The sequence below is a fragment of the Pipistrellus hanaki genome, assembly GCF_964339955.1.
Source record: "Pipistrellus hanaki genome assembly, chromosome: 13".
Lineage (NCBI taxonomy): Eukaryota > Metazoa > Chordata > Mammalia > Chiroptera > Vespertilionidae > Pipistrellus > Pipistrellus hanaki.
In genome coordinates, this window is record NC_140515.1 from 53,528,630 (window position 1) to 53,546,059 (window position 17,430).

Consider the following 17,430-nt stretch of genomic DNA (forward strand, 5'->3'; position numbering starts at 1 on the left):
TGGCTGAGGCCCGCTAGGAGAGCCCGCAGGCAGGTGGGAAAGGCTCTCGGGAGCCGGCCACTCAATTCTGCCCAACTCAACTCCTGTGGGGGCCGTGTATGCTCCTCACAAACCAGTCCGCGTGGCGCAGCCCGAGGCCCTGTCTGCCCTCACACCAGGCAGACATGGTGAGGCGGGGCCTGTCTTCCCCCTCACCCACAGGAACCATGGCGGGTGGGTAGCCCAGGAGGTGGTGCCCCCTCCCCCACCCAATTCAGGATTAAGTACAAAAAGGATGAAGGGAGCCCAGCCTCCACCACAGACTCGCTCAGCAATCAGGTATTTCTTCAAGTTACCGCCCACTCCAAAGCACCAGAACCACTCCATCCAACCCTGTGTCCTGGCCACCACCAGGAAGCTTGCGGTGGAGGCAGGTGTCCACTTACAAGTGGACCGACAGCAGGGGGGCTCAGGACTGGCCACACACGGGGAGGGATCTCAGTAGCAATGACTGGCACTGAGATCCTTCTGGAACATGGGGGTTCCTGGCGTGTAGAGGGAATGGGGGGACAGAGGAGAGAAAAGAATGAGCCCATTGGATTGAACTGGCCCTCCTGGGCCTACTCACCAGCCAGCCGGGGCCAGCTGCTGCAGTGCCCGCAGGAGGCTGCCCGCGCCCTTCAGGCTCTCCAGGTGCTTCTCATTGGAGGTGACCTGCAAGGCGGAGGAGACAGTGGTCGGTGGGCCCATCCCTGACTCAGCCCGCTGACTGGGCACCCTGAGTGTCAGGCTGCCTGTGGCCTTGGGGAGCAAGCCTCAGCCCCACCCCCACAGGATGCTGCTGACGATGGGGACAGAGGCAGACAGTGGTGACCCTTGTGGGGAGCACGAGGGAGTCACGGCAGGGGCTCTGCAGTCTCCTGCGCATCTGTCACTCTTTCCCACAGCCTGGCCTTACAGGCGAGGTAACGGGGGCTCAGAAAGGCTCAGGGGTCACTGCAGCAGGACCCAGGGAGCCGGAGCCTATCCCCGGCAGGAGGCTGGCACCAGGCTGGCCTCAGGTGACCCCCTGCGCAAGTGTTCCTTCCACTGGACCTAGCAGCCCAGGCTGGCCTGTCACTGCCCAGTTCCGAGAAGAGGCTGAGATTTCTTAGCCACAGTGACAGGAAGGTCACGGGGTCACTACACTTCCAGGTGGACGCTGCACCTTCGCCACCCCGCTCCCCACATGTGCCTCTCCCAGCTGCCAGCCCAGCTGCACGGGGCGTGCTTTCTGCAAAGATCTGCCTCTTCAAAGAGCTGCAGGGAAATGTGTTCCGAAATCACACCCAACTCGGTGAGCTCAAGCTGTTTGGGAATGTGGCCGAGGTCCAGTTATGCCTGAGGCGAGCACTGACGTTCCCCAAAACGTGCCTCATGCAGGTCCCCGGAGCTGCGTCCACGCCCACTGCCCCGCCCAGCCCTTCCAGGGGACTGTGGGCGCCAAGAAGATCACCCAGCAGGTTCCAAAGGAACAGTAAGACTCATTTCCTTGCCAGGCTAGTCAGAAGGTGCAAACAGAAGATATAGTGACCATCACGCAATCAGAGGGAGGGACCAAAATAGCATCGTGTGGAATGGACATAAACGTAAGCATCAGCAAAGCCAAAAGAATTAGTTGAAAATTCTGTGATTTGGCCACTTAATGGAACTCTTATGGACCACACCAACTATTGTCCTGCATGTAAAAACGAGTTAATTAGAAAATAAAAACTGTAAACAATATCAGAGACTCCAATTCCGGATGAGATAAGAGAATACATAAGAAAATAATACAGATGTTGGAAGTATCTGACAAAGACTTTAAAGTGTTATAAAAATGCTAAAACAATTAACACTTGAAGTATTAAAATAGACTATAACACTTTTGAAACAAATATTAAAATGGAAATAGAACAGTATGAAAACAGAATAAAGTGTTAAAGTAAAATAGACTGTAAAATTAGAAAATATAAAGAGGAACCAAAAAATATTTAATAACTAATAAATAAAAAGCCACACTAAATAGACTCATTAGCAGAATGGAAAGAGGTGGTGAACTCTATAGAAACAATCCAATCGAGCAACAGAGGAAAAATGTGGAAGACACAAAGGACAGAGCCTCAGGGACCTGCAGGACAACAACAAAAAGTTTGTGTCATTGGCGCTCTAGAATGAGAGAACAGCATAAATGGATGCAAAGGCATTTGAGGAAGTCATAGCTAACACTAGTCCGAGAGTGATGAAAGACATGAACCTACAGATTTAAGGAGCTGAGAAAATGTCCAACAAGATATCCAGGGAGTCCGCACTCAAGCGGTTCATACTCAAACTTGCTGAAGACAAAGAATATTGAGAGCATGCAGGGAAAAAGAAAGGTGCATTACTTAGAGGGGAGAGATGATTCGAATTACTGTGGATTTCTCATCACACTGAGATAGACAAGCTGCCCGTGTATTTGGGGTAAATATGTTGCTTTCTTCAGCCTTCCGCGTGGTGACCTGTCAGTCTGCATTCAGGCATCACTACGTGTAACCGAAACTCTGCCAGTGCCTGTAGAATTTATTATCCCTCATTCCCTCCGGCTCACAGCCTAGAGGTGGTACAGGCGGGGCTGATGCTTCTGGACTTCGGCTTCCCAAGTGCAAACTAACCACAGGCGTGTCCCATGTCCCCAGTGGTGGCAGGACCCTGGTGCTGCAGCCTGGGCCGTGTGTAGCTGAGGCTGCAAGGGCAGTGGGGACAGTGGCTTGTTCGGGACAAAGCGACCGCTGAGGGACAGAGCCAGGCCTGGTGCCTATCCATCCACCTCATTGAAGGCCTGGAAAATGTGTATGTCAGCGGCACTGCCACTGACCACCATCGTGGTCCGTGACGGATACACTCCGGATGGGAGGCACAGGTCAGCCTCCAGCAGGCTCTGGGCGGGCTTCTCCGGGGAGAAATGGCCTGGGGGTGTGGAGCACCGAGTCAGGCGTGGGCAGGCTGTGGGGCCTCGTCTGTGGGCGGGTCTGACGGAGGTCTAGATCGCAGTGGCCCTGAGTGCAAGGGGCTAAGGAAGCTATGTTAGCCCCGGTTTTCCGATCACGAGCCCCCTGCACAGGTCCTGGCAGCACCAAGAGACGAGGAAGGAAATCGGGGCACCACAGGGGGGCAGCCCAGCGGCCTGCTGGCACTGACACGAACTTCACGGGGGAGAATTATTCTAATTCCACGGGCTTCAAATCTCAGGAAAACAGGTAAAAACAAGCAGGTAACTATGACAAGTCTCCTTCAGAGAGCTTAAATCCCCAAAACAAACCTATGCACCCAGGCCTTTATTCTGTGCTCTCAACAGATACTTTGCCTTCTCTCCAGCTGAGGCTCCTAGGTGACTTCAAAGCCACTGCTACCCACTGCGAATCGAGACATGCTGCCCCCTGCCAGGGACGCCGGGCTGGGATCCGGCAGCCCCTCCCTCCTCTCTACCTGCTGCTGCTCATTCTGCCCTTCCAGAAGCTTCTTCAGCTGCGGGCAGGGCCCACCTTTCCCATCAGATCACAGCGAGGTTGACTGTGCATGATACACCCGCCTCATGATCAGCAGTTTCCCGCCCGGCTGGTGGGACAGGCCTCGTGCTGCCTGGGCGAGCACTGGGGGCCTCCCACGCGCACCGATCAGGGCTCTGCTGCACGGCCGTGGCCCTGTCCCCGCAGGTCTCTGCGCCCTGTCCCCGCAGCCCAGGCCTCCCCACGCAGCCCAGGCGCCACACACAGGGTTCCTGGGCACTGCCTGCCTCCAGGACTCTCAGCTCAACTCCAGGAACCCCCTGGGCTCCATCGCAGCTCGCCCTCCACCTGCATGGCATGCCGACTCTCAAGGCAGCAAGCCGGGCCCACCGCAGCTTCACCTCCCTCTGCACTGCCTCGGGACCCACCCCCCACGGCCTGCAGGCCAGGACCCCCGGGAACCACGGCGGCACACGGCGGCACACAGTGTTTTTGTGGTTTCAGGGGCAGGCACACCAGCGCCCACTGCTCTGTCGTGCCTGCGTGGAGTCCCTGCGTGGTCCCTGTCGTGCTCACGCGTCCAGAGCTTATCTGGCCGTCCCCGGGTTGGAAAGTGGGGTGCACTCAGAGGTGCATTCTGAGGGGGCACAGCAGGCAACAGCCAGCACTATGCTGCCGCTCGGTCACAGCGCTAACAGTCTTCTTCAGAAAACACAGGTAATTAATAATAATTTTTTTTAAAAAGCCGGGGGACTGACTCATGGACTTAAAGATGGGCGGCAACCACGGGATCTTAAATCTTACTCATGTTTGGCACAGATGGAGCCGAATTAATTATAGGCCTTGGCCCAGAATGCAGGACTGTAACCAGAGTGAAGCAGAACCAAGTGTTGGTGGACCTGACTCAGGCAGCCACGCGGAGTCTGAGCCCTCGGCAGGTAGACCAGGATGCACGCTCCGTCCACTGGGGACGCGGAGACGCCGTGCCCGGCACTGCCCACCCCTCTGGCTCCGAGGCCCACGTGTCCATGGGACGATGTCATCGCTGGAAAGTCAGCAGAGCAGGGGGGGGGGGGTGAAGGGGGGAGAAGGAGCAGCTTTCCTATCCCTTCCTAAAGGGCCTGGGGGCGGGGACAGGGTCATCAGGCCCGTGACCCCCTGGGAAGTCGCCTGTCCCTCCCCTGCCAGGCCCTGACCAAGCTGCCGGTTGCGGAGAACAATGCAGCCGCACTCTGCTGGGGGCTGCAATTAAGCGGGGGTCTGGGCCTTGCTTTTGAACGCGTTTGTCTTATGTGACCTTATGCTAGGTGATGTGGAAGCAAACCATTAAGTACAGAGAAACAACAGCGGATCAAAAGAGCAAACTTAAAAAGATGCCTCCGAGATCAAAGCCTCTGCTCATCTCTGCCACGGGGGTGTCTCGCAGAGGGAGAAAACATCTCTTTTAACAAATATTCTTTTCAAGGAAAGATTAGAATCCGGCTTTGAGAGAACGGCCACAGGGCGGGGAGACACAGGGCGGGGAGGCAGGCAAACCTTGCGGCTACGAGTCCGGACAAGTCGCTGCCTCCATCAGAGGTTTGGCCGCGCCTGAGAGAGCAGCCCGGCTGCTGGCAAACGTGCTCAGACGCTCCCCTACCACCTGCGGGGGCCAGGGCCAGGCGACCCCACCCCAGGAAGCTGCGGCTCTGCCACGCCCTGCCACCAAGACGGACCCAGCTGCTGCCGCCATGGGCCCCAGGAGAGCAGGTGGCGGTGCACTGTCCTCCCCGGGCATGGGCTTGGCCACCGCTGCACCAGGGGAGGGACATGGATGCAGAAAACATCAGCCGGCTTCCCAGCCCCGGGTCACCCCACAGACCATGGGACAGGGGGCACCCCTGCAGCACACCCTCCCCCGGCCGAGGGGAGAAGCCGCGGAGGGCCCGTCTCGGTACGACCCCTGGAAGGGCTGCCCGGGTCCTGCAACGCCAGTCCAAGGAGGCAGCCCGCGGAAGGAGGAGGGCGACCCGGGGAGGAGCGAGCAGGGCCTGGGGCCCCTGGACCCTCTTCCGGGAGATGCAATGCGCTTCCCGCTTAGCCCGCTCTGACCCGGAGGCTCTGCGATGGGCCCGCAGCATGGCAGCTAACACGCGGCCCGGAGCATGCTCTGAGGGACCTTAGCGTGTTGTCCCAGCTCAGCTTCGGCCGGAAGCTTGCCAGACCCGCTGTGCCCAGGCTGGAGGCCGTGTTTTCTCGGAGAAGAAACGCTCCTCCCGGGAATTCTCTGGGCGCCCAGTGCCCAGACTCGCCCTGGAAGGCGATGGTCAGAGACGGCTCATATTTGAGTCCCACTTTGTAGGGTTCACAGCAGAGCCGGCCCGCCCTGCCTGCCGGGGACCACAGCCGAGCGCCCTGAGGGTGTGGGGGGCTCCGTGTCAGAGCGGGGGCGGGGGTGGGGGGTGTGTGTGGGGGGCTCCGTGTCAGAGCGGGGGTGGGGGGAGGGTGTGTGTGGGGGGGAGGGATCCTTAGGCGCCGCCCTTTTTCCATTAGAGCCGCACCTCCCACACATGAGAAACGTTCGGTTATTTAACACGTTTAACGTGTTCTGTTGTTGCTGATGTGACGGCGATTGTAAACCACACACTCAGAATGTTCCTGCTGCAAGCACACGCCATCATGGGAGGGCGCGGCCCTTTGAAATGGGGCTGCTACCCAGCGCCCCGCCGCAGGGGCGGAGGGGGCAGTCGCTGCCCTCAGTGACCGGAATAATCGATGGGACCCCAAGGCAACTCCGTCCTCCGAATCCTTAATTACACCTCACCGCGGGCTGGGCCGGTGTGTGCTGGCAATAACAATAAATACTGCCACACCGCTCCCTGCAATGGAACATGAGTGAGAACAGCCACAAAATGCAAGGCGAGCTTAAGGGCCCTGGGGCCTGCACACACATTTTATAGGGACAGAAGGTCAAGGCCGGGCGAGCTTTCACAGGAGGAACCTGGGCGCCTGGGGGGCCTGGAGAGCCGGCTGAGGGGGGCCGCTGGTCCCCAGAGACAGGTGCCCCCCCACCTGCCCTCACTGCTCAGGGCATCCCAGCAGGTCTGCAGGGCAGACGCCAAGCAGGCGGCGAGGCTGAGCACCAGACGCCAGGCCCCGGGCTTCCTCTTCTCCACGCATGCGACCGTGCTGGGCACAAGATGGGGTGAGGTCTCTGCTGTTAGAGACGGCGGCACACGAGGAAGACAGCTCAGTTATTAAAGATTCACCACGGTCCAAGCACCTGATGTGCTACCTCCCTTAGCCACACAGCAGCTGGACGCACAGCAGCTGGTCACACAGCACCTGGCGACCTAAATGCCCTCCACTGAGCAGACGGGGAGCCGGAGCCAGAGCTGGAGGTTAGGTGACTTCCGGCTGGAAAGAGGAGGACGGGCCGAGAGCCTCTGCTCCTCCTCTTCGGGTTATGTCTGCAGCCCTTCCAGGCTTCTGCCATCGTCCACTGCTTCCCCCTCAGGGAGCCCTCTGGCTCCGCGGGCCTGAGAACCCCCATCCTGGCCCGGATGTCCAGTTAAGACCCACAAAGACCAGTGGCAGCTCCCAGCCTCGGGCGCTAACGTGGCATCTGCTCCTCGAAGATGGTGGGTTTTGAGTCAGGAAGGTAAGGCTAGGGCAGTGGTAGGCAAACTCATCAGTCTGCAGAGCCTATCATCGACAGCACAATGATTGACGTTTCTTTGGAGAGCCACATTTTTTAAACTTAAACTTCTTCTAACTCCACTTCTTCAACATAGACTCGCCCAGGCCGTGGTATTTTGTGGAAGAGCCACCCTCAAGGGGCCAAAGAGCCGCAGGTGGCGCGCGAGCCACGGTTTGCCGACCCCGGGGCTAAGGTAGTGATGTGGAATTGATACCTGGAGGTCTCTGAGGAATTCGGAGGGGAGGTCCTATGTCCTGTGATCCTCTACTCAGGGGAGTGGATTGTAAACCCAGTGAGTACACTATTTCTGTGACACTTTTACTTGAACCATTATAGCCCACACGTTTTGCCACATTGCTAATCTGTATTTATTATAATAATTTCTGGAGACTATAAAATGTTCCGCGGAGGGAGGCTAATATAATTTGCCTGACCGTGCTCAGGTTGATGGACTTTTGGATGACTTGCAAGAATAAGTACCGTATTTTCTGGCGTATAAGACGACTTTTGAAACGAAAAAAAAAAGTCAACCGAAAATCAGGAGTCTAGTAAAAAGCCTGCTCAGATTGGCCAGAGTCAGAGAGGCGGTCTATTAAAAAAAGAACTGGTGTTGCCTCGGAAGTGGGGGGTAGTCTTATACAGCGAATATAGGCCTAAACCTAAGTTTTAACTGTAAAATTAGGGGTCGTCTTATACGCTGGAAAATACGGTAATTTTAGGCATCCGCCATGTCTCCTGATTCAGCCCCTTTCTCTGGGACGGGGCTGCAGGGCCAGGAGTACCCAGGAGTACCCAGCCAAGGCCCTCAGCTGTACTGTGGCTCCTGAAACAGGCCTGCAGGCGCCTCGCCCCCGGACCGGGCCAGGTTTCACCACCGCCCGCAGAGTCTGAGCACCAGCTCCATCACACACCTGGCAGCACAAGATTCATTTTTGGGAGGGACAAACCGAGGAGGTGAAAAATGGGGAAATAAGGCTTCGGTTACATTTCTTTGACTGGGTGGAAGCCTGGGGAGCTGTCTGATTTATGCCCACTGGGTCACCGGGGCTGGCATAACACTGTGAAATTTATTTCTGGAACATTTAGGGCAGCTCTAAGTGGTAAAAGCAAATGGGTATTTGCTCTTCTAAAACAATTTTTAGATGGGAAACCTTTATTTCTACAGAGAAAGCATTTGATGATAGGTAACTTTCCTTGGAATATGTGTTTATAATGGGCATTACCTAACACAATCATATTTGAAGGGATAGCAATAAATGGATAACAAATAAATTCTACAGGATTTGCAAGGATTTTCACTGATTTCCGTATGAAAGTTGTTCTGAGATTGAAGAACACTCGCCAATTAATACAAAGGCTCCTGGGAGCAGCTGAATCAAGGCCTAGTGATGCCCACACAGCCTCACCCAGGCCCGTCTGCATCCACAGCACCCGGGGCCCAGCCCGGAGACCGCTCTGGTGGCACCTCCCTCGGCCACGGCGTCCACGATTTGTGGCTGATAGCAGGTAAAGCGCCGGCATTTATAAGAATTTCTTCTTAGAAACAAGTAAGAGGCCCTGGAAGTGCTGGGCTCGCCGCCTTGCGTCCGGGCAGGCTTTTGAGTGGCCAGTGAGGATCAGGGCCATGCTAATGCCCCAGGCCCGGGCCTGGCTCTCTGCTGACTGTCTGGGCCATAGCAAGGACATGACAGAGGCTCTGTGGCCCGTGCCTGCCCAGCCAAGACCGGCTCATACCACGCCTGGAGCAAGGACTCAAAGTGTGCCAGCGGGACACCCACTGCCTGTGTGAGCGGCACCCAGATTAACACGTCCTGATGGGAGAGAACCATGGCGCACCCTCCTAGCCTCACCACCGACCCCCTGCAGGCATCCTCGACTCCTTTCTCTCTCGCGCCCCACCTGAGTCTCCAAAACCTACGGGAAGTCCGTAGTAGTTAGGTCCCCCATTTCCGTGGGACCCCGGGAAGCATCCGGTAACCTTGTCCAATCCCACAACCCAGGCCGGGCACCAAGATCCACTTTTGCCCACCCCAGTGCTGGGCAGGGCTCCTCCCTTTTGAATGCGCTCCTGCACTCACTCCGGAGCCCCAGCCTTTAAAGAAACCGCGTAGGCTGCTCTGGAGCGAGTTCGGTGATTTCATGCGAGTGTATCTCACTGTCTCCTTTTTTAAGGCTGGAAACTGTCCAAGGTCTTTCTGGCTCTAACGTTCACCCTTCATCGTTTCCTCCCCGGACCCCGCGTTTCCATTCCCACTCCAGCGGCTCCTTTAGAAGGACAGGAGGGCGTTAGTGAGGGTGGTGATGGGCTCTGCAGAGCCTCTCCCGGTCTCCAGTGCCCTTCAGCAGCTCAGCATTCCCGGGAGAAGAGCTCAGGGTATAAAATATTCAACACGCTGCCAGGCGAGCTGGCAGACAGCCGCCTGCGCCCTCACCCCAGTGACCCCCACTCCAGCGAGGCAGCCCCAGGGGCTGGGCTGGGTGGCAGGCACACTTCCTAGCAGTCCCTGCCTGGACTGATGTAGATGGTGTTTCGTAAAGTGATGGACCGGCCACGACTGGCCCCTCCCCGAGATCCGATCTCTCAAAGCACCAGCTTGGGCCTCCTGCGTCCGATTCACCCGGACCTGCATGCAGAGCAGGTGCCAGCGCCCCTCCCCGGCTCCATGGACCAGACCCCTCGGCAGGGACCACGGATCTGCACGTCCACAAAGCTCCCGCGGACAGGAAAGTCTCAGAACCGATGGTTAGAAAAACAAAATCACGGATGCTTACTTCCAGCCAAATCCTGCAAAGCTCAGCACTCCTGCTTGCTAGACTACATCGCAAACACATCAGAACTACGTTCGAGAGTTCTGCTTCACTCAAATGAAAAAGAAACTGAAATAAGCATGCACCAAAGATTTACAGGATGGCACTGCCAAAACTAAGGTGAGAAGGACACACTGCAGGAGTGTTTTTTTAAAAATATATATTTTATTGATTTTTGTACAGAGAGGAAGGGAGAGAGATAGAGTGTTAGAAACATCGATGAGAGAGAGTCATCAATCAGCTGCCTCTTGCACACCCCCTACTGGAGATATGCCCACAACCAAGGTACATGCCCTTGATCGGAATCGAACCCGGGACCCTTCAGTCCCCAAACTGACGCTCTATCCACTGAGCCAAACCGGTTTCGGCAGGAGTAGTCTTTGTGACTGCATTAGGGAAAGACTTCTCCAGCAAGCCTCCCCAGGTGCTAACCAAAGGCAAACAGTCGCTATTTTTTATGGTCAATAAAGGACATCATAGGCTAAGTTAACCAACATGACAGGCGTGGAGGCAATATTTGCCATCTTTAGATCTACTGGCACATATAAATATCTGGTCATAAATCTATGCTATACCTGCGACTCAACCAGAGAAAGCCACGGACAGGGGAGGAGAAAAGGATATGAACAGAACGTTCACAGAAGCACTTGTCCGCAGGGAAAGGAAATTAAAGTTGCAGGGATACCCTACTTTACATGGGTCAGAATGGACAGAAAGGGTGAGCTGAAGGGTTGATGCTTCGATTCCTGGCCAGGGCACATGCCCAGGCTGCCAGCTCAGTCCATGGTGGGGAGCGTACAGGAGGAACCCTATCAATGTCTTTCACCTCTCTCTCTCTCTCTCTCTCTCTCTCTCTCTCTCTCTCTCTCTCTCTCTCTCCCATCCTCCCTCCCTCCCCTACAGTATCTCAAAAAAAAAAAAAATCAATGGAAGAAACATCCTTGAGTGAGAATTAAAAAAAAAAAAAAAGTATAGTGTTAGGTGGAAAAAAGTTTAAAAAAGAACAAGATCAATAGCACAAAATCATTGGTGTAAATTAAAAACAGACACCTACATATATAAAAGAGCTCTGTGCATGAGCGGATATTGAAGGAGAGAAGAAAAAAAATAATAAATCCTGACCCTAGCTGAAAAACAGCCCCCAAATCAGAGGGCCTGGGCACCTAACTAAAGAGAGGAACCTTAAATCCAGCTCTGAGACGAAGGAAGGAAGACGGGCTAATTAGCACCTGCGGTGTGATGGTGTGCTTTGGCTAAACACCTCCTGGCCTCAGCACTCTGTTCTACAGAAAGCCAAGTCAGCACCAGCTGGCCAGGAGCTGGCACCGGGAGCCTGCGGGCAGGCGCTCAGCCGTGCCCGCTGCCTCTTGGGCAAAGACACCTGCACATCTGCTGAGACGAACCCCCGCCCTCCCCCTCTCTCTCAAGAGCACCAGCGGGTGGAGGAAAAGGCAGGCCCAGGGGAGGGGGTTGCAGTAGAGCATTGTTTACCGAGTCAACACAAAGGAACAAGCCAGCTAAGCTGCAATCAAGACGCCCAAGGAACAGAGAGGCTTCATGACAAAAACAATAGAAAAATAGGATGAAGTGGTTTGCAATGTTCCCCTCTCCTGTAGGGCCGCAGGGTAGCTACGTGCCTGGGTGCATGAATGGGGAAGGCGACAAAGCCTGCGCCCGGTCATCCCGGGCTGGTTCCTGAGCCGCAGCATTTCGGTGATGGTGCTTTGAGGGTCTCTGCGGGAGGAGCGAGCAGAAGCCGGCAGCCTGAGCTCCGTTCTGAGGCTGCGGTTACTCCCACGGGGGCCTTCCAGATTCAGCCAGAAGATTCTGAGAAGCTCCGGTGTGCCCCGCAAAATAGGTGTGCAGTTCTGAGCATGCAAAACACAGAGCTTATTCTTGTATCATTTCCTAGTTATTGCATTATTTTCCATATCAACAACTGTAAACCTACTTTTGCCCAACCCTGAACATACGTGTGTGTGTGTGTGTGTGTGTGTGTGTGTATCTATGCAGATATATACCATAATGCATGCACATATGTAGTAAAATAAAACCGGGCCTCTGTCATGCCCCAGTAAAAATCACTGTGCACAGTGGCCCCCGCACCTGCCCGCCCAGGCTCCCCCAGAGCTGACCGCTCTGCCCTCCTCCGCAGCAGCCAGCCCAGCATTCCGCTCACAGAAGCACCATCACCCTCACAAATCAATACGGACAACGCTTCAAATTCGATTCTTAAATACAAGTTTGCAGCTAATTCAGGCAAGAATTTCATTATGAACAGAGGGACCATTTAGAATCTGTGATGGAAACGCCTGCCACCTACAATTCCCAATTGTCTTCAACTAAATTATCCTACATTTGTTGGAAATGCAATCATCTTAAGTTTAGGAAAGTTACGTTTTCATGCTTGGACGTACCCGAGAACTCGAGTAGTAGCATAACAGTGTATGCTGCCGCCTCTGTCCACGGAGTAAGAAACAGGTATGTGTGAGGTCAATGGCAGGCTTGAGGTAAAGGAAGCTACAGCCAATAGGGGACAAGGGCAGGGACTCAGGAGCGGAAGAAAGCTCACAGGAAATCTGTTCTTGGTGGTCACTGAGTCAAGGCCGCTTTATCCAAGTTGTGAGCTGTGTTTAGTAAGTTTCTTCTCTCTCCATAAGTCACTTCATCCCGATTGGTGTGGACAGACCCGTTTTATTATGTCAAGGTCATTTAGGAATGGTTCACTCAGACAGTGACTGATGCTCTGGGACAGTGGCCTCAAACTCAATAGTCAACAGAGCTAAACATCAACAGTACGACGATTGAAATTTCTTTGGAGAGCCTAATTTTTTAAACTTAAACTTCTTCTAACGCCACTTCTTCAAAATAGACTCACCCAGGCCGTGGTATTTTGTGGAAGAGCCACACTCAAGGGGCCAAAGAGCGGCAAGTGGCTTGCGAGCCACAGTTTGCCGCCGCCGCCGGCTCTGGGAGAACAGAAGCACTTGGCCAGCCCAGCCGTCAGAGGGACCACCCGGGAAGCAGACCCCCCCACGCCGCCCAGAGCAGGGCTGTCTCCCCGGTGGCTAGCTGGGGCATAACCACAAAGACCAGGTCAGTCTGGCTGACATTGCATCTGAGAGCCCACCTTCGGATGAGACTTTTAGTGAGGCCCAGAACTTTGGCTTTTGGGTGACTTCACTGTTTCCTTTTTTTGTGAAATGAGAGGGGGGGTGGGAAAGATGTCTGGGAAAAAAGCCTGGCTCTGGGGAGGGGAGGGAAAGGACAGGCTGGTCGCTCCTCCGTTTACCCTCACTCCCGGGGCACTCGGTGGGAGACACGCTGGACAAGGTCCGTGGGACACGCTGCTCAGGAGCAATGACGCCAACTCCCTGGCCTGTTCAATCTACCGCATTGTAACAGGCACTTAAAATATTTTTATTGACTTCAGACAGGAAGGGAGAGAGAGGGAGAGGGAGGGAGGGAAGGAGGGAGGGAGAGAGAGAGAGAAACACCAATGATGAGAGGGAATTGTTGATCGGCTGCCTCACACTGGGGATGGAGCCATAACCCAGGCATGGGCCCTGACCGGGAATCAAACTGTGACCTCCTGGTTCATAGGCTGACACTCCACCCCTGAGCCACACCAGTTGGGCTAATAGTACACCTTTTAATCACGCCAATGGCCACTTTTTGTTGTTTTTCCTTTGCATATTTTTCTCACTTGTCTTCAGTCCCCACTTCCTCTTAGGTCCGTTTGTCCTTTCCTGGACCAGGTCCCTGGCCACCTGCCTTGCCTGTCATTCCTGGAACCCACTCTTCCCACCCCACCCAGGGGGGCTGCTTCGGGGTCCCCAGTTGTGAACACAATGAACACCGTCTCACTCTCCGGCGGGCCGGGGCCGCCTTTCGGTGCGGCGGTTATGGAAGTGAGACATCGTGTGGAGATGAGTGTAGTCATTTCTTACCCACCGCACACCTGAGAGGGGCCAGAGGAGGCCTGGCTTCCAAACCCACTCGCGGGCGCAGCGATGCTAATTAGGGTGATAACTGGCACTTAAGTGGCGCCATCCTGCCCCGGCAGCCTACCCTGGCACCCAGGCGTGCAATTAACCGTCAGGTAGAAAGAGTGACGGCATCTGGAAGGCGAGAGGGATCTTCCGAAGGGGACGCGGGAGGAGGAGGAGGTGAGGCGAGCTGGCACTTCTCCTGGGAACAGCCCAGCCCCGTGAGTCAGAGGCTCCCGGCCTCGGGTTTCTGTACCGCGGACGGGATGAAGGCCGGCACGTCTGAACCCACGGCTGGGGAGAGTGGGGGCGTGCCCCAGGTCAGAACCCAAAGGCATGGGGGAAGTTTGGGATGGCCACGCTGGAGAGACATACTGAAGAGGATGAGTGGGGAGGAAAGACAAAGAACCCAGCCCTGCTGGACACGCGGAGGCTGCGCAGCCGCACAGGCGAGAGAACGGTGTCTGCCCGCTCCGGTCCACAGAGCAACGCGGCTTCCAGACGGCGATGTGGTCCTCAGTGCCACTAACCAAACCCATGTTCGGGTCAGTGCGAGAGCAGAGCAGCTGCGTGCTCTGTCAGCCCACAGCCAGAGAAACACGGCGACTCTGGCCGATGCCTGGGCACAGGGACACTGACAACGCGACAGCAGGCGGAAGGCCAGCCACCGGGAGGGTCTGGAGACCGGGCAGAGCAGGGTCAGCCAAGAGGGGGTGCTGACAGAGCAGAGGGCAGACTGCACACACGCATGTCTCCGGAGCTGCACGACAGACGAGGGCTGGGGCTGAGGTGCACAATGCCAGGGAGCAGCCTGAGGTTCTGCTGGAGAAGTCCAGGGAGGACGGCACACAGCAGGCACACATGTAACCCCCTGAAGTACACGTAACCCCCTGAAGTACATGTAACCCCCTAAGTACGGGGAGGACGGCACACAGCAGGCACACATGTAACCCCCTGAAGTACATGTAACCCCCTAAGTACGGGGAGGACGGCACACAGCAGGCACACATGTAACCCCCTGAAGTACATGTAACCCCCTGAAGTACACGTAACCCCCTGAAGCACACGTAACCCTCTGAAGTACGGGGAGGACATCACACAGCAGGCACACATGTAACCCCCTGAAGTACACATAACCCCCTGAAGTACGGGGAGGACATCACACAGCAGGCACACATGTAACCCCCTGAAGTACACGTAACCCCCTAAGTACGGGGAGGACGGCACACAGCAGGCACACATGTAACCCCCTGAAGTACATGTAACCCCCTGAAGTACACGTAACCCCCTGAAGCACACGTAACCCCCTGAAGTACGGGGAGGACATCACACAGCAGGCACACACGTAACCCCCTGAAGTACACATAACCCCCTGAAGTACGGGGAGGACATCGCACAGCAGGCACACATGTAACTCCCTGAAGTACACGTAACCCCCTGAAGTACGGGGAGGACATCGCACAGCAGGCACACATGTAACTCCCTGAAGTACACGTAACCCCCTGAAGTACGGGGAGGACATCGCACAGCAGGCACACATGTAACTCCCTGAAGTACACGTAACTCCCTGAAGTACACGTAACCCCCTGAAGTACGGGGAAGACGTCACACAGCAGGCACACATGTAACCCCCTGAAGTACACGTAACCCCCTGAAGTACGGGGAGGACATCACACAGCAGGCACACACGTACACCCGATAGAAGTCCTGGCAGGTCTGAGCTTCCTCACACGGACTCGCTCAGATAGAAACTGGACAATCCCTCGCAGTTGCTGGGTGGAGGCGCTGATGCCCGGGCAGAGGGGAGGGCGAGGCTGCCGCTGGGACTCAGCCCAGGAGACCAAGCCAGGCAGAGAGGGTGGGTCCGGGGTGCAGAGCCTCAGCCATGCTCCTACGTGTGAGAGACACAATCTTCCTTGGCTCCCTATTCCTTTACCTTTTTACTTAAATTAAAAAAACACACATTCTATTTAAATGAATTTATAGTAAATAGACGTTTCTGTGTATCATTCTATGAAATTTAGCATGTTAATAGTATGTTCACCAGTACCTAGTCAGGATACAGGATGATTCCACCACACACACACACACACACACACACACACACTCAGCCCTTCCACTTCCCCTTTTCCCAAACCCTGGTAAGCGTGCTCTCCCCGTCGCCGGCGTTCTGTGGTTTTGAGAATGTCAGAGAGGTGGAATCATACTGTATGTAGCCTTTTGACACAATGCCTTTGAGATCCTTCCAGGCTGCTGCATGTACCAACAATTCAAATTCCTAAAGGATTATAAGGAGCATCAATGGGCGACTTTGGCTACTTAGACATCTCTGGGGTTTTTTCAGGTTTTCCAAACATCTTGACTCAATCTGGAGAGCAGGAATTCAGTGTAAGGAATTTATAGAACCTGGTGCCTCTGGTGATTTTTTTATCTCTTTATGAGTGTTTAAAGGAATGTGAATTCTAAAAAAAATACTAAATAAAATAAAAAATAAGCACATGCTACAGATGGATACACATATACAATAATCAGAAAATACAATCTTCTCTCAATAACTTTCAACACTGGAGAAATACACTGGTAATGGTTTGATGCCTTTTTGGTACACTCTTTTCTAAGCTTACATTGTCATATATATTCCATACTTATAAAAATGTGAACTCACTATAAATACAGTTGTACAACCTGATACCATAACATCTTCTCCTATCAATATATTTAGTGCTACCTCGGCATTTCAAAGAACTAAATTGTGTTCCATTACACGGATGGGCCAACATTGACCCGATAGGTCCCCTCCGGAGCAACATTCAGACAGTTTCCTAGTTTTCACTCACACAACGTGGCAATAAACACCTCTGCTTACACAGCGGAGGATTTCAAACCATCTGAATGAAAAAATCAAACTCTTCGGAAGGAAGAAGAGCATATTAGATGTGACAAAGGGTATTGCACTGGGGAGTAAAAAACAGGAACACGTGGATTATTAAGACACAGAACCAGAATGAGAGTCCCCTGGTTGGTGTGAGCACGGAGGAGTTTCAGAGAATATCACACAAACTGGCCTCATCGCCACAGGCCCGGCGGCTCCTCTCAGACGGTTAAGTGGTTTTTCCCTGAAGCTAAGAGCTGCTTCCTGGCAAGGATTTTACTATCTTGCTGTCCCTGTCTGGACTCGGTGCGCTGGTCCATGCCACAGTGATCGGAACCGGCCAGCTCTCATCCCCACGCACCCACTTCCCCCGTGTTCCCTTCCAACAGCACCTCCCAGCTGTCCTCCTCCCCACGTGTCAGGAGAGGGATTTTGCTTTCTCCAGGAAACTGACCCCGGGCTGACTTCTTTTTATGGCTTTGACAAGTGATCCGCCATCCTGAGCGCCTCTGGACCTTCCCCGAGGCTGGCCATGGCTCCCGCTTCCTCGCACGATGCGCACCTGGGCGGTTCGTATGGCGGGACCACGGTTCGGTG

At 54.7% G+C, this 17,430-nt stretch overlaps 1 protein-coding gene across 1 annotated transcript in view; it reads right to left on the reverse strand.

The window, feature by feature from the left end:
• The window catches only part of ULK4 (unc-51 like kinase 4), a 198,324-nt gene that overhangs the window by 1,095 nt on the left and 179,799 nt on the right, over positions 1-17,430 (reverse strand). Inside the window, exon 31 of the mRNA XM_084902535.1 lies at positions 608-693. Coding sequence (XP_084758661.1) covers positions 608-693 — 86 coding nt within the window. The remainder of the gene's footprint in view (positions 1-607; positions 694-17,430) is intronic.